The 24,989-nt window shown below is 40.2% G+C and overlaps 1 protein-coding gene across 4 annotated transcripts in view; it reads left to right on the forward strand.

Annotated features, from left to right (window-relative positions):
* KIFAP3 (kinesin associated protein 3) overlaps positions 1 to 24,989 on the forward strand; it is a 308,839-nt gene that overhangs the window by 192,446 nt on the left and 91,404 nt on the right. For all 4 annotated transcript variants that reach the window (XM_072998260.2, XM_072998262.2, XM_078392439.1 and 1 more), the window contains 5 exons: positions 3,357 to 3,456; positions 4,144 to 4,268; positions 5,232 to 5,330; positions 8,556 to 8,734; positions 18,117 to 18,279. In XM_072998260.2, the coding sequence (XP_072854361.1) occupies positions 3,357 to 3,456; positions 4,144 to 4,268; positions 5,232 to 5,330; positions 8,556 to 8,734; positions 18,117 to 18,279 (666 nt within the window). The remainder of the gene's footprint in view (positions 1 to 3,356; positions 3,457 to 4,143; positions 4,269 to 5,231; positions 5,331 to 8,555; positions 8,735 to 18,116; positions 18,280 to 24,989) is intronic.

Raw genomic sequence — 24,989 nt, forward strand, 5'->3', positions numbered from 1 at the left:
AATAAAAGCTTGTTGAAATTAGACAAGCCAGAGATGCCTGGAATTATTGCAACTAGAGAGGGCACCAACTGCTGGTTTGTCCAGTGGCCACACAAAATTCTATGTACAACTGTTAGTGACTCTCACATCAAAACAAAGAGAGCTATTACAGTAATCATTTCAACTAAATAGAAAAGAAAAACAAAAGAGAAAAGAGATCTTTTCTGTAACATCCAAGAAATCAAAGGGAGATTTAAAGCTAGATTAAGGATGCTGAAAGATCAGTCAGGGAATGTGCTACCTGATTATAAAAAAGAGAAGGTAGAAACAATATACTGAAGCATACACAGAAAGATGCAAGGAAGACAGATTTCCTTGAAGAAGAAGAAGCATGTGGAGAAGAAAATTTAGATAGGATGGAAGTATTTTATACTACAGAGACTGAATCTCGAAATCATTGGACTATGCCAATAAATATGGAAAGCAAAGCAATATAATGCAGATTGGAAACTTTCCGTATATATTCCACTCCTCAAGAAGGGAGACACCAAGGATTGCAGTAGCTATAGGACCACTGCATTATTTCCCCAAACAAAGTAATGCTTAAGGTGTTGAAGCAAAAACCTTTACCCTACATGGAACAAGAAATGCTAATGTTCAAGTTTCATTCTGAAAAGAAAGAGATGTTAGAAATCATATTGCAAATATCCTTTGACTACCAAAGAACTTCAGAGGAAGATCAGTCTATACTTTATAGACTATAGCACTGCCTTTGACTGGTTGGAACATGAGAAGCCATGAGCTGTTCTAAAAGAAATGGGTGTCTTTCAACACTTGATTGTCCTGATGCATAATCTGTATTCTGGACAAGAAGCTACCATTAGGACAAAATATTAATGAATAGAATGGTTTCCCACACCCAAAGGTGTCAAACAAGGGTGTATTATATCTCTATCTCTTCAAACTACAGTATATGCAGAATATATCATTTGGAAAGCTGGCATTAATTCAGATGAGTGACAATTAATAAAGGAATGTTAAAAGAAACATTAATAATACACAGATGACAACTTGTTAGGGGCAGAAAAACATAATTATGTGAAATTACTACTGAACAGCAGAAATTCATAGAATAATGGGGTTTGAAGGAACCTACAACCCTCTGCTCAATGCAGGAATACAAGTTAAAGTATGTCTGAATTACGGTTGTCTAATTTTCTCTTGAATGCCTCTAGTGTTGGAGCTCTCACCACCTCCCAACATAATTGTTTCCATTGTCATGCTGTTCTAACAGTTAAGATAATTTTTCCTAATCTTGAACCAAAATCTGGTTTCCTGTAACTTGAGCTCATTACTACATGTCCTGCACTCTGGGTTGATTGAGAACAGATTCTGCTCTCCTCTTTATGACAGTTTTTCAAGTATTTGAAGAGTGCTGCCATATTTTCCCTCAGTCTTTTCTCAAGGCTAATCATGGGCTTGGCTTCCAGCTCCTGCTCATCCTTGTTGCCCTCTGAAATTGCTCCAGTTTTTAGTATCCTTCTAAGATAGCATTTGCCTCTTTTGCAGACACATTTCACAGTTCACTCATATTCAGCTTGTGATCTACAATCCAAAGATCCTTCTCACATATAGTATTACTGAGCCAAGTATTCACCTATCTTGTAACTGTGCATATGGTTTCTTTTTACTGGGCGTATAAATTTGCGCTTATCCTTGTTAAATTTCATTCTCTTGTTTTCAACCCAGTCCTCAACACTATCAAAATCTGTTTGCATTTTGTTTCAGTCTTCCAGGTTATTAACTATTTCACCCAATTTTGTGTCATCTTTATACCCCTCCTCCAAATCATTAATAAAAATGTTGGATTAGCACCAAGCACAGGACTGAGCCTTGTGGTAGCCCACTTGTTACCTCCTCCTAGTTTGAGAAAGGGCCACACTGTCCAAATACTATTCTGTAGCCAGATGTTTTCCACCCAATAGCTATTCTATCCAGCTCAGATCTAGTTACTTTGCTAATCAGAATATCATAAGGAACTTTGTCAAAAGCTTTGCTTAAGTCTGCATTCCCTCTATCAACCAGGGATATTACCCAATCAAAAAATAAGATAAGATTAGTTGGCAGGAATTTTTCTTAAAAAATCTGTGTTGGCTTCTAGTTATTACTAGATTCAAGATACATACAAGGTGACCATTTTATAATCTGTTATTGAATTTTCCCTGAGATTAATGTCTGGCTGACTGGTCTGTAGTTCCCAGATTCCTCCTTTTTGCCGTTTTTGAAGAAAGGGACAAGATTATCTGTCCTCCAAGAAATGGGCACTTCCCCCATCCTCTATGATTTCAAGACAATGGTAAACAGTGATTCTGAGAATTCCTTGACATGTTCCTTCAGTACTCTTGGATGCAGTTCATTGGGCCCTGCAGATCTGGTCATTCAAAGTAATAAGATATTCCTTAACTGACTATCACTCTCAGGCTGAAATCCTGTCCCATGACATCTATTTCACATTTTCCAGGACAATCATAGTCTTGTTTTTGGACGAAGACTGCTAAAGTTTGAATTGAGCAGTTTTGTTTTTTCTTTGTCATCTGTTATCATTTTTCTATCCTCACTAAGTAACTGAGCCATGATTTATCTCTGTCTATTGCTGTGCTCATACCTGAAGAATGGTTTCTTGTTGCTTTTAGTGTCTCTTGCTATCTTCATCTCATTCTCAGCTTTTGTCTTCCAAATTCCATCCCTGCCCTTTTTTGCTATTTTTCAGTACTCTTTCTTTTTGGCCTGGAATTCCACTTTTTATATGTGTCCTTTTTAGTTTTCAGGTCCTCTGTGCTTTTTGTGGCTTCTCTTCTACCTTTTTTCCTTCTTGGAATTGTTTTTTGTTATGTCTTTAGAATTCCCTCCCCCCCCTTTTTTTTGGAAATTCCCACCTTTTTTTGAAATTCCTTTTATTGGGATTGCCTGCTATGGGATCCTGCTTATCGGTATTCTGAGTTTCTTTAAATTGGGTTCTTCTTTCATTTTGGTTTTTAAGAGAATTTAGTGACCTTGGTAACTTTCCAATGAATCTTGTTACTAGAATCTGCGCATTTGTTCAGAAGAGTTCCTTAATATAGCCCTGCAAATAAAAATGTATATGCTTTACAGAAGAACAGGGGACTTCTAACCAGATTGCAAACTTGGATTATACAAAAATTAATGTTCCTGTTAATGTAAATCATTCAGTATGGTTAGAAACTTGAGTTTCTTGTTCTTTCATTTAAAAAGTGTTAACAATGCATTAGGTGCACTTTCTTTTGCTTAGACCTAACGAAATTAGCCAAACGAAACTGTTATCCACTGCTTGATCATACTTTCTCCTACTTCTTTAGAAACTGCACTAGGGGCATTGGCCAGAGTTCTACGAGAGGACTGGAAACAAAGTGTTGAACTTGCTACTAACATAATTTACATTTTCTTCTGCTTCTCTAGGTATGTCTGATAATTTATTAGGTATATGGCTGTATTTTGAAATGTTAGTATTTTTTCAATGTGGAAGTTACAATATAGTAAAGATACAGCAGAACCTTGTTGTAATTAAGCCATGTAAATCATTCAGGAAATAAATGGATGACTTCAGTGGAATTTAGCAGATTGGCTCGCAGCCTGAGAACCATACTTTCTGGGGAAGGAAACTACAAGGGCTGTTTTGAATATTATTTATTTATTTATTACTAGTATTAAACATTTGAAGGAGTAGTTCTGTGAGGATCACTGCAGTGATTTTGATAACTGAAAATATTTTCAACTAAAAAGAGCATTTTAACTGAAAAAGCCCCCATGTGCTTTTTGCTGGCCAGAGAAATATAATTTAAGAAAATCATGGGAAGTCTGGGACTTCTTGGGGTGCCTGAGGCCTCTCATGGAAGAATTGCCCCATATTCTCTACAGAGCACAAAGTGACAAAAGGGGCAACACGTTGAGTAAAAACAGAACAGAACAAAACAAAAAGTGGGGGTGGGAGATCCTAGGGTAGTGAGTACTGCACATATTGCCCACAGGCAGCATATTGCCCCTTGCCCCCGATCAGTGCAATCCAAGTGAATAGTGGCAATTATTTTGGTTTAAAGCTAGTCAGCCAGATTGGGATTTTTCACACTGGTATTTTATTTAATATAGCTTTTCTCAGTTTCATGGACTCATCACACATTACAAAATTGGAGCTCTCTGCATGAATATAATTGATCATGAGCTGAAGAGGCATGAGCTCTGGCAGGAAGAACTCACCAAGAAGAAGAAAGCTGATATCCTTTCATTTTGAACTTTGTACGCTTCACCTTAGCTTTGTTAGTTACAGAATAGTGAAACTTCAGCATAGAGTGCTCCTGTTCCAGTCAGGTTTGCTCCTTTTCAGAATAACGTTTCTGCCCCTAGTCATCAATGCTAACAGCAATCTAGGTCCATAGCTTGCATGATCCCCTTCAGGTTTTTCTGGCTGGACCTTCTATCAACCTTTGTGGTTTTCTCTTTAAAAAATAACAGTTTTCTTCTGTAAAGGTGGGGGTGTGCTTACTGAAAGGTTGCTCCTATCAGTAGATATTGCCCTTTTGGCTTTGTAATTGTATTGGGCTACTCCTCCTTGTGGAGACAACTTATTTATTTATTTATTTATTAAATTTATACCCTGCCCATCTAGACCAAAGTCTACTCTGGGCATTACTGATATACATCTAGGTAAAGGTAAAGGTTCCCCTTGAGATTTAGTCCAGTTGTGTCTGACTCTAGAGGGAGGTGCTCATCCCCGTTTCCAAGTCGTAGAGCCAGCATTTGTCCGTAGACAGTTTCTGTGGTCACGTGGCCAGCACGACTAGACACAGAATGCTGTTATCTTTCCATCGTGGTAGTACCTATTTATCTACTTGCATTTTTATTTGCTTTTGAACTGCTAAGTTGGCAGAAGCTGGGACAAGCTACTGGAGCTCACTCCATCATGTGGATTCAATCTTACGACTGCTGGTCTTCTGACCTTGTAGCACAGAGGCTTCTGCGGTTTAACCCGCAGTGCCACCACATCCCTTTTATATATAAATCTATTATGGTTAAATAGTGTTTTGTTTTCACCAGGCAAAAATAACAAAAAAGTTAAAAATAAAGTGGCATCTTAAAGACTAACTGCTGTAGTTTAATGTGAGCAAAAATGTGGACAAGTGTTGTTTTTTGCATTTTTTTTGCTGCGTTGACTTTGCTACTTAACTCTATAAATCCACTTGATGAAGATCCTGATAACCAAACTCTGAAAAAAGAATATGAGAAAACCTTTAAGAAGTACCAGGGGCTGGTTGTCAAGCAAGAACAGCTGCTTCGAGGTACCAGACTCCTATTTCCCAAGATATAGCTATAAGGAACAGTTCCCCCGCCACCCCAGTTTTTAATGGAAATTGATAGAAAGGAATGTACATATTCTCGTTCAGTATATGAACAGTGGAGGTATTGGTGTTGCACAGAATTCTTGAATTAATGGTGCTTGTCTTGGTTTTGGAACTTAAAAAAAATAAATAGATAGCTTTCTGTTAAAAGAAGACCCCTACTTTCAGATTACATAGGGCACTTGTCTGCAGAGAGCCAAGATTGTAGCACCATGCTTTATGCCAGTCATGATAGTGATTATCAGAAGAATGCATTTTAGCAGATTATTTGAGAGTCAGGTTGGAAATGAAAACACAGTGGTGCCTCACAAGACGAATGGCTCTTGGGACGAAACCCCCCCCCAAGACAAATGGTTTTTGCGATCGTGTTGGTGACTCGCAAGACGGCTTCTTCTATGGCCATGCTTCGCAAGACGATTTCCCCCCGAAAGACGAAAATACTTCATTCGTCTTGCGAGGTTCCCATAGGAGTGCATTGCAATGCATTCCTATAGGAAATCGCTTTCCACAAGACAAACATTTTGCAAGACATCGCTACTCACGGAACAAATTACTTTCGTCTTGCGAGGCACCACTATATTGATTAGATAGAAGTTTAGAAAAATATGATGCTAGATGTAAATGTCAGTCAGCAGGAAGATAAACACCCCCCTCAGGAGACGGCCCCAACTGGCCTTTCTCTCTCCTTCACAAAGTCACTGCCACTGGGTGCCCTGTAGGAAGGATTCTAGAAACTAGAAGGAGGCATACAAGCAGAGTCCATTTCAGGCGATTGTTCCAGATGGTCTTGCCCCCAACCCTGGAGTAGTGCTTCTACTTTTAAGCTGGGTTCTTACATTTTATTATTGTTTGCTGCAGTTTTATTAGTGTACAGTGGTGCCTCAATTTACAACCATAATCCATTCCAGAAGATGGATGTAACTCGAAATGGTCGTAGGTTGAAGCACCATTTCCCAAAGGAATGCGTTGAAATGCAATTAATCCGTTCCGGCTGAAGAAAAAAAATCACCAAAAAAATCACTGCAAGACTTATTGGAAACACGATTAATCCCTTCCTGCTGAAGGGGGGGAAGCAATCAAGTGTGCAAGACCCATTGGAAATGCACAGAAAACAAACGGAGCAGATTGGAAATGCACAGAGACCAAAGGGGGCAGGTCGGAAATGCCGAGAAAACAAAAGAAAAAAGCAGGGGAAGCACGCAGGACCCATCAAAAATGGGGAACCCCCCCAAAAAGCAACCAACCCCCCAGACCCTTCAGAAATTGGGGGAACCAAAAAACAAACCCCCCAAAATCCATCGGAAATGGGGAAAAAACCCCAGAAGCAACCAAATCCCACAAGACTCATCGGAAATGGGGAACCCCCAAAAAGCCAGCAACCCCCCGAGACCCATCGGAAATGAGGGGAACCAAAAACAAACAAACCCCCAAGACCCATCAGATATGGGGAAACCCCCCCCAAAAGCAACCAAGACCCATCGGAAATGGGGGAAAAACCAACCAAACAAACCCCCAAGACCCATCACAGCACAGAAACATAACCCCCCCAGCTCAAAACCACGCTGCAAAAACATCCTGAACAGTTATTAAAAAGCAGAAAACCTTACCTTACAAGGCAGCCTGAAGCCTCCCTGCAAACAAACACACACACACACACACACACACACACACACACGCTTAGAAGCAGAAGTAGGCAGTCCCAAGCCTCTGACAACGATGCACACTCTCTTAACTGCTGGGGCGAAAGAGCTACGAAGAAGTAGCCTCGTTGCCATCGATAGTTAGAAATTTGAATTTCCTGCCTCCCCCCCCCCCCGCCTTTTTCTGTTCATAAGTGAAAGTTCTGATCGCAAGTAGAAGCAAAATTTTATGGTCGGAGCTTGTAGTAACTCGAAATGGTCGTAAGTAGGGACGTTCGTAAGTCGAGGCACCACTGTATCTTTGTTGCTTAGGACAGTGATACATGATATCCTTTAGGAGTTTATAATGTCAAAGAGGGGCAGGGGGGAGGAGGAGTGGTGAATGATAGCAGCAGTAGTAATATTGATATCAGAAAAAATGTCCTGGAATCCCCAGCATTCCCCTAAATAGGGTTGGATGCTATTACACAGCAAGGTAAAAATGTAGAATTTTCCTGAAGTTTGGAGAAATATGACAACAGAGCAATGAAGCAGAACATATTTGAGTGCTTTTTTCCATTTGTGATTGCTTTTATATTGTTGATTTCAGTTTGTTCTCTTCATTAATTTCATTGAACTGCATAAATTTTACATGATAATGTAGCTTTAAAAAGAGATTTTTATTTTAGCTAACTTACTGATTTATAATTTGAATGCTCCTAAATATTTTCCAGAACTTATTTTTGCAAAGATGGGATATAACTATTTCATTTGTTTCAAAAGCTTCAATAATCACAGCATAGAATAGTCTAGCAGTCATGTTAACGTTTTGCTGGATTGGTTACTGCCAGCTAAACTTCGACCCAACAAAAAGGCCTTGCTTTGCCTCTGGAAATCACTTTGTTTCCGGAAACCTCCAGGGAGTCCCACTCCTCTGGGCAACCAGAGCAGATGTCTTGAGCTGCCATTTCATATTGACACATCAGTGTTTCCATTAAGGGAGAGTTGATGTTGATAAGTTGTGGGGCAAAACTAAAGAAGGTGATATTGGATTAAAGTAGGGAAAGAGCTATTTATCTACTTTTATTTTTGTAACTGATGTAAGTTTCTGAATTTGCCTCAGAAAATAGTACATTGCCTCCTCACTGAAAATGAAAAATCTAGAAAGCTGTGCTGTGGCTTGCTACCAGTTTTTGTTGAAACCAGTCAGGAAGCAAACTGGACGCATAATTCTCTAGATCCCATTCCATTGGAATGTACCGTATTTTTCGCTCCATAAGACGCACCTTTCCATAAGACACACCAATTTTTTAGGAGAAGAAAACAGGAAAATATAATCTGTTTTCTTCGCTCCATAAGACGCACAGACTTTCCACCCCCCCTGTTTTGTGGGGGGGAAGTGCGTCTTATGGTGCGAAAAATACGGTATATAGAAAAAGCTTGTGGTGTCCAAAACAATTTGGGAATATTTTGTGTGCTTGGTAATGGATGAACATAGTGTTTTTGATTTCTCAGTGGTTTTTTTTCTCTCTTCCTAATGTGCCAGTTGCCCTTTATCTGCTGCTGAATCTTGCGGAGGATACCCGTACTGAGCTGAAGATGAGGAACAAGAATATTGTCCATATGCTGGTGAAAGCTCTGGACCGGGATAACTTTGAACTGCTGATACTTGTGGTGTCATTTCTGAAGAAACTCAGCATTTTTATGGAAAACAAAAATGATATGGTAAATGCATAGCACTTTGGTGAAGTATTGTTTGCTATATCTGGGGAAGACAGCAAAAAGAGAAAAAAAGAAAAAAGGAGGGGCAATAGAATTTGGACTTTTGTTGCCAGAATTTCTGTGCCAGCGTAGCTACTGACTGGGAAAATTTCTATATTTAAAAAATGACCTCTACAAATTCTAGTCTGTGGTACAGCATACATCTTGTGTGCAAAGGGGTCTTGAATTCAGTCACTGACATCTCCAGTAGAAAGTATCTTAAGTAGCAGTGCTTGGAAAGATATCTGCCCAAGATCTTTAATAGCCAAAGTCAATCACAATAGATTGTAGTGACAGAGATTTCCTTCAGATTTATTTTAAAAACATACCAGGAAGATTGTGTGTTTTTTGTTTGTTTTGAAAGGTTTCAAAAATGATAAGAACTAGATATGTGAAATTTTGGACAGATAATATGAGGTTTGAGCTTAAGTAGCTGGATGGAATATTTATCAGCTTACCATGTTGGCTTGGGGATACAACTTGGGAAGTTATATCCTTTAATGAAAATATTTAGATCTCTGAAATGGTAAGAGGTATAAACATGCAATGTTGTATAGATACCAGTAAGATTTTAAAAAATTACAACATGGGATTGCAGCTTGATCCAGCCATAGTGTCTGGGGAATTTGCAGAATTCTTCATTGTGGTCTCTGTGAAACAACATACTGGCTTATACAGTTAACCCTCGGATTACGAACGGCCCTATATACAAACATTTCAACTTACAAACTGCTCTGATAGAAAAATATTGACTCGACTTGCAAACTTAGATTCGAGTTACAAACTGAAAAAAATGTGTGGGAGGTGGGGAAAGCGCGAAATTTGAACTTTCAGTTACGGTAACCGTTGGCCAGTGAAGAGGGTGCCTGTCTGCTTCCTCGCTCTTCCCAGATTTTTGAGAGTGGATTTGGAGACAGTCTTCAGATTGCCTGGTATTGCCTGGTACAGTATTTTTATTTTTTGGCTTTTTTAAAATTTTTGATTTTTGGATTTTTAAAAGGTGTTCCCTCCCTCCTTTGCTGCCCCCCTTTCCCCCAAAAGGTGCTTGTATTGGCTTGTCTTGATTGAAAAGGTGCTTTTCAAGGTGATCTGTTGTCTGAAAGGTGCTTAGTTTTTCCCAGAAGATGATTGTCTTGGCTAAAAAGGTGTTTTTCAAGGTGTTCTGTTGAAAAGGTGTTTGTTCCCTCCTTCCCTCCCTCTTTTCTTTCCTTTTTTAAAACCGAAGTCATCTTAGGCTAAAAGGAAAAAAATGAAAAAAATTCTGCCCCTAGTGGTAGGAACGGATTAACCGGCTTTGTATTAGTTCCTATGGGAACTAATGATTCGAGTTACAAACCGCCCCTTGACCTAAGAACCAAAAACAGACGGAATGGATTACTGTAATTGGTTTTCAGTGCATTCCTATGGGAAATGCTGATTCAACTTATGAACTTTTTGACTTACAAACTTCCTTCCAGAACGGATTAAGTTTGTAAGTCGAGGGTTGACTGTATTGTGTGCCTGCGCCAATGTCTTGAAACCTTCTAGGCTCTTCTAGAGATCAGTCTTCAGCCATGCCCACTCACCACTGCACATGTTCCCTGCCTCTGGAACATTTTTCAGTTGCTTTTTGTCAGCTGAATTGTTCAAATTTTTCATCTTTGAATTGTTCTCAGAGCCTTACCATTTTTCCTGCCTTAAAGAATCTGTTTATTAGTTTGTAATCCCTTTGTCCTTCTCCTTTGTTCTTCCAGTCCTCTTCTTCATACCTAGGGAAACAATTACTGTTTGCTCCCTCACTTTTCCCAGCTGTTTATGGCCTCTTCAGGCCTGCTTAAACTGTGCATGGTGTGCAAAAACAAAATCACTTGTATTGGACTGTTACACCAAATGTTTGTTCTGTTTGGGGAAATGATATCAACCCCAACAATGCCAATTTGGTAAGAGATTTACAGCAGTTGCTCTTAAAAACCACCAAAAGCACCTTTGTTCATATTTTTTGGTGAAAAATCCTCCAGTCTGTACTCTGTACCCATTCAAGGCATCACTGACAGTTCCGAAGTCGGGGGACCCTAACAGGGCTATGCCTATAGTTTCACCAGTAGTTGCACTGGCAGTTTCTAAGTCAGTAGACCCTACATGAGTACTTAAGGTCTCAAAAGGCTCTCCTATGGAGCTCTTTTGTTCCAGAGCTTCACTGGAACAGCTACTGGCATATAAGCTGCAACTGGTGGAATTGGTGCTTACCGGTTGAGGCTGTGAAATCACCCTAGGGATTGAGGATATTCAGACTGGCTCATCCATTACCATCTCCCTCGACACTGAGGCCAACCAATATTGAGGGCCTCAAGATTGGCTTGACCTTCCAAGAAACAAAAACATACCAATTCCCATCAGCCTAGTTAGCTTAACAAGGCTAAGTCCAAAAAACCAAAGCTTTAGTCATCTCTTCAGCCATCATCTCCAAGCATTTTTCTGTTGCAGGTCTGTCCTAATTTGGCTTTGGAATCAGAAACATCTTAAGACCGACAACCTACTTTCCCTTCCTACTCACTGGAATGGGGCCAGCTTGCTAAGAAAACTCTTGGTAAACTTTTAGCAATTACTGGTGCCCTGAATCCAGTTCAAGAATGCCCTTCTTGGGATTGATCCCATGCATTCTCACGATCATCCCTTTCAACAGGGAGATACAGGGTTTCACAGCATGAAGGCTGACACTTCTACTACTGGGTTCTAGTCCAGGACGCACAGAATCCTCCAGGATTTTTCACTATGCCTTATTACTACCCTAGCATAGAGTAGCCTTATCTGTCCCCCTTCTACCATCATACTGCCATGGTGACTAAGCATCATTGCATCTCGTGAGACCAATTCGGGATGCTCTCAACATCTGGCTATTGGACTAGAAACCCTTCTCGTTCCTGCTCTGGGACATCGTTGTTGTCCCTTTCATTGAGACTCATCATCTCCAAACAAGGTTTTTACTATAGGACCACTGAAACCACTTATTTGCTAAACAAGGAGTCTTACCCATGAATTTAGACCCAGGGTTGTATCTTGCTACATCACTCTGCAGTCCCATGTGAAGATCTGAACTCTGCTTGAAATAAAGCTCCAAAAGCTAAAACCTTTTCTCCTACACATGAACACTTGGTTCCCAAAGTGAATCACCAACATTGTCACGCTTTCCAGATCCAAAGCCAAAATGAACTAGATCTTTGGTCATGCTCATGTCTGGATCCAAAGCCAAAATGATCCAGACTATCAGATCTGTACCTGTCAGAACAGAAACAATCTAGCAGACATCACAATCGATGCTTGTTGCAACACTTGGTGGTGAGAACTTTATCTCCCCAGAAAACCACCTCTTGATGTGGGGACTACAGTTCCTGCACCTCAGATTCAATGGATACCCATTCCCAATCTCGAGACTGAGTGCCTTAGTTTCTGATCTTCTCTTTCTTCAATTTTCTAAAGACAAAGTAACTTTGGTCCCAGATCTCACATTCCTCCCTAAGGTTGTATCATATTTTCACCTGAACAAACCCTTAGTCCTTCCTACATTTTCCATCTCCAGTCTCAGATTTGGAGAAACCCCTTACCATGTTGGATGTACATTGGTTCCTTTTAAGGAGAAAGGTGGTGTAAGAATATTTTAAATAATTAAATAAAATTTGTAGAGCCTTAGCTTTCTCTATTTCTCACACTACTGGCTTCAGACAATCAAACAGATTATTTGTAAGCTACCAGAGTTCAGTGAAGAGGCAGCATCTTTTCTCCCAGACACTGTCTAAATGGGTTGTAAACACTGTTATCCTCTGTTATAAATTGGCAAATAAACTGCTCCCATCTATGTCGAAGGGACATTCCACAAGAACTGGTAGCATCCATAGCATTTATTTTGAGGCATGCAAATCCTGGACATCTGTAAAGCTGCCACTAGTCACAACCATTTACATTTATTAGACATTATAGACTCGATGCCCCTGCCAAGTGGAACATGGTATTTGGTAGAGTGGTTATTTCATGACGTTGTGGTATTCCTCTGTCCGGTAAGTGGGCTTGTCAATCACCCAGTGTATGATTTCACAGAGACCACGATGAAGAAGGACAAGCTACTGGGAATTATATTTATATATGTATTTATTTATTTGAATTTTATACTACCCATCTGGCTACCCACGTCACTCTGGATGGTTTACAAGTTACAATAATACAGAATAAAGCTATTGTGCCTTTTTGCTTTGAATCTGTTTTTGAGGATGATTTCATTTACTTTATTCTTTTTTTAATTCTAAAAGAAAAATATAAAAGTACAAAAGAAAATAACATTAATAACAACAAACATAACAATATCCTAACTGGTACAAATAATACCTCTTATAAATAATTATCCTAATTGCCAGCATTCAGTGTTCCCCACCAGGACCTTTTGAGATAAATCAATTTAATTATTCATTCCAAATTTGCCACGTTTTTTATGCTAATGCCTGACCTTTCCCTTTCACAAAAACATATTCTATAAAATCTCATATGTCATTAAATCTATTCATTTTTTAACAAAACATTTCTTTGTGAATGCTAGGTTGATTATTGGGTAGAGGGGAAAAAGAAGACCACCAAACACTGGGACAGGAGAAGAGTAACAGAAAAGACTGCACAAGAAATTGGGTTTAGGCCAAATGAGTAACAGTGCAGAGGGAATATGAGATCAGTTTGGGAAAAAAAAGGGAAGCTGGAAAAAGAGGTCATCTGCTAATACGTTCGTGTGTTTTATGTATGTTCGGATGTAGCCTTGCCTGGTTTTTCTAGAGCAGGGGTCAGGGAACTTTTTTACCTTTTACCCCGCAAAAAATTTATATACGCCGATATTACCCCCTTGATTCGAAAGGAAGGAAATCATACACTATTTGAATTAAAAATATTATTGAATCTACACAGGCTGTGTACCGAACTAGCAGGATGCACCAAATTTGATAAAGATGTGCACTATTTTTGCTGGAACACATTGCACTCCAGCCATGGTGTGGTATAGGGAGTAGTAAGGTGTCCAATGTGCTTAGCAATTTGCATTAATTTTTTGCTAGCGCGCAGAGGTGGCTGCCAGAGTGGATCTAGCAATGACATGCTTGCTAGAGACAGCCAATATCAAAGGACCAGTGTGCTTTTTTAAATCATCATCCATGGAAAACTCAGCAGTGGCCAGAGGACTGGAAAAGATCAGTCTACATACCAATCCCAAAGAAGGGAAGTGCCAAAGAATGCTCCAACTACCATACAATTCCACTCATTTCACATGCTAGCAAGGTTATGCTCAAAATCCTACAAGGCAGGCTTCAGCAGTACGTGGACCAAGAACTCCCAGAAGTACAAGCTGGATTTCTAAGCGGCAGAGAACTAGAGACCAAATTGCTAACATGCACTGGATTATGGAGAAAGCCCGAGAGTTCCAGAAAAACATCTACTTCTCCTTCATTGACTATGCAAAAGCCTTTGACTGTGTGGACCACAGCAAACTATGACAAGTCCTTAAAGAAATGGGAGTGCCTGACCACCTTACCTATCTCCTGAGAAACCTAGACATGGGACAGGAAGCAACAGTTAGAACTGGATATGGAGCAACTGATTGTTTCAAAATTGGGAAAGGAGTATGACAAGGCTGTATATTGTCCCCCTGCTTATTTAATTTAAATGCAGAATACATCATGTGAAAGGCCAGACTAGAGGAAGTCCAAGCCGTAATTAAGATTGCCAGAAAAAATATCAACAACCTCCGATATGCAGATGATACCACTCTGATGGCAGAAAGTGAGAAGGAATTAAAGAACCTCTTAATGAGGGTGAAAGAGGAGAGTGCAAAAAATGGTCTGAAGCTCAACATCAAAAAAACAAAGATCATGGCCACTGGTCCCATCACCTCCTGGGAAATAGAAGGGGAAGAAATGGAGGCAGTGACAGATTTGACGTTCTTGGGCTCCACGATCACTGCAAATGGTGAATGCAGCCACAAAATTAAAAGATGCCTGTTTCTTGGAAGGAAAGCAATGATAAACCTAGACAGCACCTTAAAAAGCCACCCTTTCCTCCCCACGCCTTAATTCAGTTTCTCTTTTGCTTGACTGCCTGTTCATTTTTCAGTTTTGAGTCAGTCTCTCTCTCTCTCTCTCTCTTTCTCTCTCTCTCAGACACACACACACACACACGGACACGGACACGTACACACACTCCCTCCGTTTTCTCCCTCCATTTTCTACAATTACATACATGTAATTAAGCCTGATGAAGTCCTCAGCCTCTTGCACCTCTCTTTCTTCCCTCCTTCCCTTGCTTGCTCCTTTCCCTCCTCCTGCTTGTTTGCAGTCATTTCCGGAGGAAGCAGTCATTCAGAAACCCCGGATTGGCTGATTGCCCGTGCTAATCCCCACCTGTAACCAATTAGGTTTATCTCTCCGATCTCTCTAACAGAACCGAGCATTTAGAAGTGCCCTGCTGCAATGGAGGAAGTAACAGGGCGAGGTGGTTTACAATTAAAGCTTTGGCTCCAGACGGTGGGGGTGGGAGGGAGGGAGGGAAGGGGTTAGCAGCCTGCTCATTACCCCCAGGATTTTCACTTTTACGCCATTTGGGGTAATTTACCCTGTTCCCCGACCTATGTTCTAGAGAGTGTGTCTTTTCTGTGTATATGTAAGAGCAGTTTGGTGTCCATTCTTTTGTCTCTTGATAAATTATTGCAACACTGCCTACTTAATTTTTTAAGCTTGTAGCTGTACATTTTGGAATCTTGGGACAGACTACAAACAGTTGAAAAATACATATAAAACCTTAAAAGCCTAGTCTGGAACCACCGTGTCTCAAAAATAGTTCAGTGTTAGACTCAGTTTCTCTTGAAGAACTGATGTTAAAGTAGAAGCATGCTTTCCTGTGTTACTTACCATTTTTTGTGTAGTGGCTTGTATGTGTAATCCTTAAGAAGACTTGTGCACTCTTCTATGTATCTGTTTCATTTACATAAGGCAAGATTGTAAAAATCCCTAAAGGATCATTTTGAAAAGAGTCTGCAAATTTATATGTTACCAATGCTAAAATACTTCTAAATGCTTTATTACTAATTTATTAAGGTGTTTAAAAAATTGTTTGACTTTTAATTGAAAATTTCCCATGCTATGGCCAAAGTCCTGTTGTGTTGAAGAAAAATCATGGCAAATTGTGGATAATTAAGGAGTCCTGCTTGCATTGCTTACGACACCAATTGCAGGGCATAGTTTGAACAGGAGTGCAGATGTGCTTTTATTAATTATCCACAGTTACCCCATTTCCAATGAAATAACTGCACCATGGGATTTTGGCCTATGTGTTGTTTTTGTTGCTGAGTGGCCTTTTAGGCCAGATGGGCGGGGTATAAATCAATCAAACAAACAAACAAACAAACAAACAAACAAACAAACAAATAAATAAATAAATAAATAAATAAATAAATAAATAAATTTAGTCTTGCATTAATTACATCTGGGAATCTGTGTTATAGAATGGAATACTTTGTATTTAAGCTAGATAGGGAATGTTAGTTATGTTAAATAGTTATGAAATGGTTTAAATAAATTCAGGTATTTATCTACTTAAAGCATTTTTGCCCTAATTTTAGTTAGAATAGCTAATGAAGTGGCTTATATACAATCAGTAACAAACCCTGCAGATTTATAAAACATATGATAGAAAAAGAGGAGGGAAGAAGAAAATGGACACAAATATCAGTTCTTAAGCTTACTTTGTTATTTGTGCAGTAGCAGCTGGAACTGAGACATTTTGAGAAGAGGTGGAGGCTGCTAAATGAAGCTGGTCTTTCATGAGAGCCTTTGGTGTAGAATGTGCTTCTTATCTGTATAGTGGTTGCTGCATAGTACATTTTAATTTCTGGAGTACGGTGTCTTCTGTCTGAAAATGCTCTCAGTAGCCGTAACCTTGAAAGCATAATGACATCACTTTTTAGTACAAATTCAAGTTATTGTAGGGTTTTTAATTTAATGCAGAGAGGGCAACACATGTCCAGTCTTAAAATATTAATAATAATATCTAAAATAGATGGTAAAGTAAAAGTATATGTTTCTATACTATATGTGTGTCAGAATACATATTAGGAAGGAGGAAAATCAGCAAAAAATCAGTTTGAAGATGTGAGGAAATGGCACTTCAAATTAGCCACCAGTCTATTTTTCAGAGCATTTTGTCTGACTCATTGAAGTAATAAAGAGAATAATCTACTTTTGGAGGGGAAAACAACTTTACCCATATGAAGAGTCAAGATTCTGGTCACAGAGATGTCACAGCACTCATTGCTGCTTAGTACTTCATGAGTGTCTATGAAATTATTAGACACCTACCCTGTTTGTTTCATTTAAGCATGTACAAGAGGGAGTCTTGTAACTGATAGGCAGTAATGTTATCTTTGCTGCATTATTCTGAGCTTTATAATCTTGCTATATTTAAAATGCCTGATTCTGCAGTACAGACCCTTGAATCCAGATGATGTGTTCTGAATTTATTCTCCTATAGTTCCTAATGATTTCAGCAAATAGGACATTCAAATCCTGATTGTTCTCTTCTAGTTTTAGTTTTTGGATCAGGGAAGCATGCTTTTGTTCAAGACCAATCTGTAGATTGTATCTAAATATAGTTCGGCTTACTGTAGACCCACTGATATCAGCAGGACTTAATTATTTCTAATTTAAATCCCATCTATTTCACAGGCATATCATCTTTGACTAAATCTGGGTGTAACCCAGTATAAAGGATTATCATACAACAAATAAATGTCGCTGAGAAGATAGGAAATCCCATTTACCTGCCAGTCATGATCAAATGTCACTTTTGGTCTATGCAGAAAACATGATATATGGAAATGATACTGCTCCATCGTCTTTGGAATATAACATTTAATTGAAATCTGATTTTAAAAATTAATTGTGGCATTTAAAATGATATGCAGTCCAACCTGACCTTCATGCATGACTTAAAATAAAGGATGACATCTTGCTGTCTTGAAAACATGTAGTGTCTCAGTAATAGTTATAAAATAGCAAAGTGCTTCATCGCCCACATTTTGTTTTGTTTTGGGTTTTTTCCTTTCGCAATACTGATTACTAACCTTTGAATTATATTGCTTAAGGCTATAGTGTCACTAAAATAGCTCTCTGTGTACTTGAGCTGTTTTAAATGTTGCTTATATATTTCAATAACCTTCAACCAGAAGGATTTTTTAAAAAGGCATAATGATTGTATGCTTTCAATCCTTCCATCTACTGTTTAGTTTTGTTCTAAATTTTTAGATTAAGTGCTTTAAAGTTTTTACTTTTTCATATATCTCATGCAGGTTGAAATGGATATTGTTGAAAAACTGGTAAAAATGGTGCCATGTGAACATGAAGACCTGCTAAATATCACTCTACGACTTTTACTGAACCTTTCATTTGATACGGGCTTGAGAAATAAGATGGTTCAAGTTGGACTTCTTCCAAAACTCACTGCACTCTTGGGTATGTTTTGTTTTGATTTCGAGCTACTGATAACACAGTTCATAGAAGTTCATCAGAGAACTGTGTTTTACATTGATTTCTTATTGTCATTGATTTCTATAATTACGCTGCAGCATTCACGGATAAGTCAGGAGTAGACAACCATTATAGTTAAGACAGCTTGGGAGACACATTGTGTGTAGGGATCTTTAGGTTGGAGGCCACATATTCTCTAATCTATGGTCATGTATTGCCTTCTCTGTGGGCATTACAGTTGCAGCCAAAATTGGGTTCTATAGTGCCTCTTGCTGCATTGCAGAAACCTGTTAGAGAAGGAAAAGAAGGCTGTTGTAGCTTTTAGAAACTGAGGTCAGGGAAGAGAATGGCTGTGTTTTCCTTGAATTGGGATCAGCATTGCAAGAGAGACTGGAGCATAGATTTAATGTGTGGAGAATGGGAAAGCTTTTGAATGGGGGGTTTCAATATCAGCAGCACTATATGTTTTGGCAGATTGGTTTGAGAAAAAAAGTTTCTATACTTGATTTGTAATTCTGTGGAGTTAATAGAGACACATCAAGCAGTATAGTCAGCATGTTAACTTCCCTTTTCCCGATGATCATATTTTGTACTCTTTTGATTTAAGCTTATAGAGTGCCAACTAAGCAGATGCACTGCAGGCTGGATGCTGTTTATACTAATATTGAATTTCTTATCAGCAAGATAACACATAGTGTGAAATGCTTGCTCACATTCTGCCATTTATATGATCATAGTGTTAGCAGTTGCTTTAAATGACTGCAGGTCTTTTGGTGTATAGAGTCAACATATTCTCACAAAATGTTTTAGGGCTGTCTACATATTCTCACAAGACTTTTCAGAGTTATCTACAGAAACATCTAATGCTTTTGCATTTTATGAACTGTTAGGATAGTGTACCCTATGTGTTTTGATTAAGTATTTATTTATTTAAAATATTTAAATAAATGTCTTGGGCATCCAGGATCAGAGATGAATCCAGGAACACCCCCAAGCTGTGCACCTGTGCTTTCAGAGGGAGCCTAACCCCATTCAGCACATATTGCAGCTTTGTTGCTTGGCTTGCCTTTCAACTGACCAGAAGCACATATTGCAACTTTGTTGCTTGGCTTGCCTTTCAACTGACCAGAAGTACCTCTGTTTTGTCTGGATTAAATTTTAGTTTATTCACCCTCATCCAGTCCATTATTGACATCAGACATTGATCTAGAGCTGAAACTGCTTCCTCAGATTTCGATAGCAAGGAGAGGTAGAGTTGGGTTTCATCTGGTGATACCGAACTGCGTACCTCTGGATAGCCTCTCCCACTGGTTTCATGTAGATGTTCAACACAGGAGACAGAAAAGAATCCTGAGGGACCTGGCAGGCCAGTGGCCAGGGTGTCAAACAGGAGTTGTTCAGCACCACCTTCTAAGTTCTCTCTGCCAGAAAAGACCAGAGGCAATGTAAAACAGTGCCAAGTCCCACCCCAGAGAGACGGGCCAGAAGGATACAATGGTTGATGGTATCAAGAGCTGGTAAAAGATCCAGTAGAACTAACAGGGCTACACTCCCCTTGTCCAGTTCCTGGAATAGGTCATTCATCAAGGTGACCAGAGCAGTCGCCATCACATAACCAGACCTGAATCCAGATTGAAATGGTTCTAGATGGAGCTGAGAAGTTAAGGGCATGGTCCTTAACAGTTGTACTTTTCCAACATAGTGGATGAGCAAGAAATGCACTGGAAACAAATACTTACAAGAAGAGACTGAAAGAAGTGGTCATGTTTAGCCTTGAGAAAAGAAGAGTGAAGGGAGATATAGTGCTTGAAAGGTTATCATACAGAGGATGGGCAGAATCTGTTCTTGATCATCTCAGTGTGCAGGATACATAATAATGAGCTCAAGTTACAGAAAGCCCGATTTAGGCTGAATACAGTGGTGCCTCGACTTATGACCATAATCCGTTCCAGAAGATGGGTGTAACTCGAAATGGTTATAAGTTGGAGTACCATTTCCCATAGGAATGCATTGGAACGCGATTAATCCGTTCCAGCATATTAAAACACACACACACACACAAACACAAACAAACACACACCACAGCCAGCCCCATTGGAACGGGATGGGGCTGAAAAACAAATTAAACCCCCCCCCACACAGAGCCAGCCCCATTGGAATGCGATGGGGTGGAAAACAAATTAACCCCCCCAAAACTAAACAGAGCGAGCCCCATTGGAACGCGATGGGGTGAAAAATAAATTACCCCCCCCCCCACACACACAGAGCCAGCCCCATCGGAACGCGATGGGGCTGAACACCCCCCAAAAACTAAACAGAGCAAGCCCCATTGGAATGCGATGGGGCTGAAAAAACACATACACACCAAACCACCAAAAAACATAACATCACAGAAACATAACCCCCCCCCCCCAAACCCAAACCTATCCTGCAAAACAAAGTAAATGTACTTACTCAGGAACAGAAAGCAGCACCAGGTAGTCCAAAGCCGCCTCTGACGCACACAGTCTAACCGCTGGGGCGAAAGAGCTACAAAGAAGCTCTTTGCCGATCAACGGTTAGTACTCTAATTTTTATTCCCCGCCTTTTTTCCCTGCCTCTTTTGTTGCAACTCGAAGCTCCAGCCGCAAGTTGAAGCAAACTTTTGTCGCCATATCTGTTCGCAACTCGAAATGGTTGTATGCCAGGACGGTCGTAAGTCGAGGCACCACTGTATCAGAAAAAAAATCCTGTTAGACTAGTACAACAGTGGCACTAATTACCTGGGGAGGTGGTGAGCACTCCGACATGGGAGGCATTCAAGAAGAAATTAGACAACCATCTGTCTGGCCTACTTTGTTCTGGATTTGTGCATTGAGCAGAGTGATGGACTCCTTTGTAAGTAGGAATCGGGTTGGAATGGTGCCCATTCGCAGAGCGTTTCACCATGAGGGATGTGTTTGTATATAATACTCTGATCAAGTACAGCAGCCTACGATCGATGGATGTGCCCTCAAGCTTCTCCCACAGTTTTATCCTTGCAATGGAGTCGAAGGCTGTTTTTAGATCTACAAAGGCTGCATGCAATGTCCCTGTGTTGCCTGCCGCGTATTTTTCTATTAGATGTTGCATTATCATAACCTGTTTCAGTGTGGACCTTCTTTCCCTAAATCCTGCCTGCTCCTCTGTGATCAGATTTTCTTGGTCGACCCAACTTTTACATTTATCTAAAAGGTGACTAGCATAGAGTTTGCTAATTATACTTAGTAGACTAATAGGTCTGTAGTTAGCTGGGTCTTCTCTCGTGCCTTTTTTGTGGAATGGAACTATAATAGCCCCCTTCCAGCCTTCTGGGGTAAGCCCTGAGGAGTCTATGTTGGTAAAATGGAGGCCAACAGTGGGACCCAAAAGACCATGTTCTGTTTAAGTAGCTCCAGTGGAATGCTATCTATACCAGGAGCTTTGCCATTTTTAAGTTGACTAATGAGTGATTCAGCTTCATCTGTCGAGAGTGGGGGCCACACTGGTAAATCCATCTCCATTTACAGTAACGTTTGACTGGGGGGGTCAGCATATAATTTCTTAAAATATGACCCCCATATGCTAGCTGGTATAAGGGAGTCTAACAGTGCAGATTCCCTGTGGGTGTTACGGGATATCAGCTTCCAGAAAAGGGCCGAGTTGTTCAGCTTGGCTGCTTGGATTAATTGGTCCCATGATGCCATTACATTGACTTTCTTCTTCCTAGCCACCACTTTCTTATATGAGTTTTTCATCTCTAGGATGTGTAGCCGAAATGAGCGGGTGTCACCACCGGGAACTGTTCGGTATGTCTGGTACATGGAATTGAGTGCTCATTTGGCTTCCAGACATTCCCAGTCAAACCATTCTTGGGAATGCCTAGTTACGTAATTACCTTGATTCCTATTCCGCGTTACCAGCAGGGGGTTCAGTCCCTGTATTAATTGCTTGTAGGGGAGCAGAAAATCCATACCTGTGTCGTTATTCATGATGGCATTGCGCCGTGCACTCTCCTGCCAGCATTTCCTTGGCCTTTTTCCCAAGGGGGGGTCCATTTGGCCCTACATCCCTCCTGGCTGGAGGGTTTGATGTTTATTTTGGGCAGCTTTTTAAGTTGGACTAAGTGGGAGGCTAAATCCATGTTTAAAAAAAGAGGTAAGCGGTTGTTCTCCAGGTCTGGGAGGACTTGGAGGCTTGTGACTAGTGGTAATATGTTGTTACTAACCAATATGTAATCCATGGTGCTGCATCTTGTACCAGCCATGAAGGTGAACTCTCCAGGATAATCTCCTGTAGTAGATCCGTTCAAACTTTGGAGATTGAATCACCTAGTCATTGCTGCTAGCTGGGAGCTGATAAAATTTGCCTTGCTGTCTCTGGAGAGTCGTGCGTAATCAATTCCACAACTCTGTTCAGGTCTGGGCCCCTCCTTTAGGGAGAATTGTTTGGCCCAATTCTCACATTGAAATCACCCCCCCCCTCTGTATAGTCCTATCCACAGGGTTCTCTACTATTAAGTTGTCTAAATAGCCCTCCAGGGCGGACCAGGTGTTCTTGACATGGGCCTTACCGTGTTGGGGGTTGAGATAGATATTTACCACCAAGATCATTAGATCTTTGAATTTGAGGCAAGTTGCCATTGCCAAGTCCTCCAGAGAGAGCAGCTGTCTACAGCTTACTCCCAGGGAGGTAGAAACCAACATATACAGGCCTGCTTTGAGCTTCCCGGGCCCAGCCCTGGGAATTGCACTGTTAATGTAGGAATCGTAACCGTCAACCCTAATTTCCTTATCTGTCCAAGTCTCCTGAAGCAGGATTATATCTTAATTCCTTTGGAAGAAAGGATAGTCCTGGCTTTTGTAGTGAGCCCATCTGGCAATGTTCCATGAGGCGATGTTCATAAATTTCTCTGAAGCCATCTTGGACTTGTCTACATTCAGTCAGGCTGAGCTTACTGGCTGCTATAGAAAGAATAGGATCATCTTTGGAGATGACCACATTGGAGCACAGGACCTTCTTGTTTATTATTACAACTGGTTCTTTGGGGGGATGGTTCCTGTTACAGCTAGGTGGTACCATGGCGATTGAGGTCACTCTTGAAGGATTCTGTACTGAGAGCCCAGGGCTGGCCAGCTGATGATAGGAAATTGGCTTCTTGAGACTTTGTAGGGAAGAAGTCAAGGCTTCCAGTTGCCTTATTGGGGTTACCTGTTCACCTGCTGGCATGGCTTTAAATGTGGTCAAAGGTTTAGGATTCTGGCTATCTATTCTGTTAGTCCAGATTTGAGCTTGTCCCCTGCAGACCGATTGCTGGGGGTTGCATAGCAAAGCAGGTCCGAAGGTGCCAAGGAATTGAAAGGTTGGGTCCTGGATGACTCCATTGGCTCCTGTAAGTCCGTCAGTATGGGGTGATCCAGGAGAATTAATGGGGTTTCTGAGATCTTATCTGAAACATGTGTTGAATCATCAACTTGCCCCCTTGATGGTCTGGGTCTCCTCCTGGGGCTAGCCAGAGTTAATATCTGTGTTGAAATATTTCTTTGAAGCCTAATCCCAACTCCGCTTAGCTCTAGGGATTGCGCAAGGAGCTGCCTTTGGGTAGTGTTGGTACAGAAATATAAGAGAAAACATTCCTTCTTTCCCCCTCTGTTTTCTTTGCAAAAAGCTGCTTTCTCCCTCTACTTTTTACAAAGAAAGTGCTTTCCTTGCCCATTTTCTTTGCAAAAAGCTGCTTTCTGCCTCAAAAAGGGAGGGAAAAAGCAGCTTTTTTTGCAAAAAAAAAAAAAAAAGTGGAAGGGGAAAGCACTTTCTTCCCAGGAAAGTGGAGGGGGAAAGCAGGAATCAAAGCGCTTTGATCCTTGCCTTCCGCCTCCACTTTCTTGCAAAGAAAGAAATTTTGGGGTAGAAAAATGGGGGCGTCTTATACATGGGTCATCTTACACATGAAAAAATATGGTAGATTAACAAGACTGAGCCACTTTCTCCCAAGCCTCAGTTGATGCTAAACCAAAAAGTGTAAAGAACGAAACTAGCACAATGCTCAACTCTACTAAGCGAAAGGATATGAGCCATTATTTTGTTTTATATGGCCATGGTAAGTACTATTCATAGTCTTTAAATATATTTTTATCTTTCAAATTCATCAAAAATAGAGCTTGTGCTATCGGTAGACTACATGATCTCTTATAGTGCACCTTATACTGTAAATGTAATTGATGAGCAAAACAACCAACAGCAAACCTTCCTTGTGTGCTTTTAACAACTGTGTCATAGCATAGTGTGCTGCTGTGATGATCCATTTTATCTATTGCCTTTTAAAAGGAAAATGCCCTCTTCTGTATTTACTAAACTGTTCTCTTTTAAATTTTATTAACTTCTATTACTGTTATAAATGCTGCTTTCCAAGAAAAGCTATAGATCAACTCTTTTTTTGTGGCCTAGGTTGCCCTTTTCATAATGAGTTTAGTATAAAGTTGCACCCATCTGTTTCAGAAGATAACTTCTTGTTGGCTGCAGTGGTGGATTGTTGTTTTTTTAAATTAAATACACCTAATTCATACTATGAAGGAACATACATTTCCCTACCTGATTAAGTGAGCAAACAACAGAGTTTAGATGTGGCAGATTGTAACAGAAAGCACATGTCCTGCCTTGAGAGCACAGCAGTCTTATCAGGATTGCTTGAAGTTATTCAT

This window comes from Pogona vitticeps, chromosome 4, assembly GCF_051106095.1.
Source record: "Pogona vitticeps strain Pit_001003342236 chromosome 4, PviZW2.1, whole genome shotgun sequence".
Lineage (NCBI taxonomy): Eukaryota > Metazoa > Chordata > Lepidosauria > Squamata > Agamidae > Pogona > Pogona vitticeps.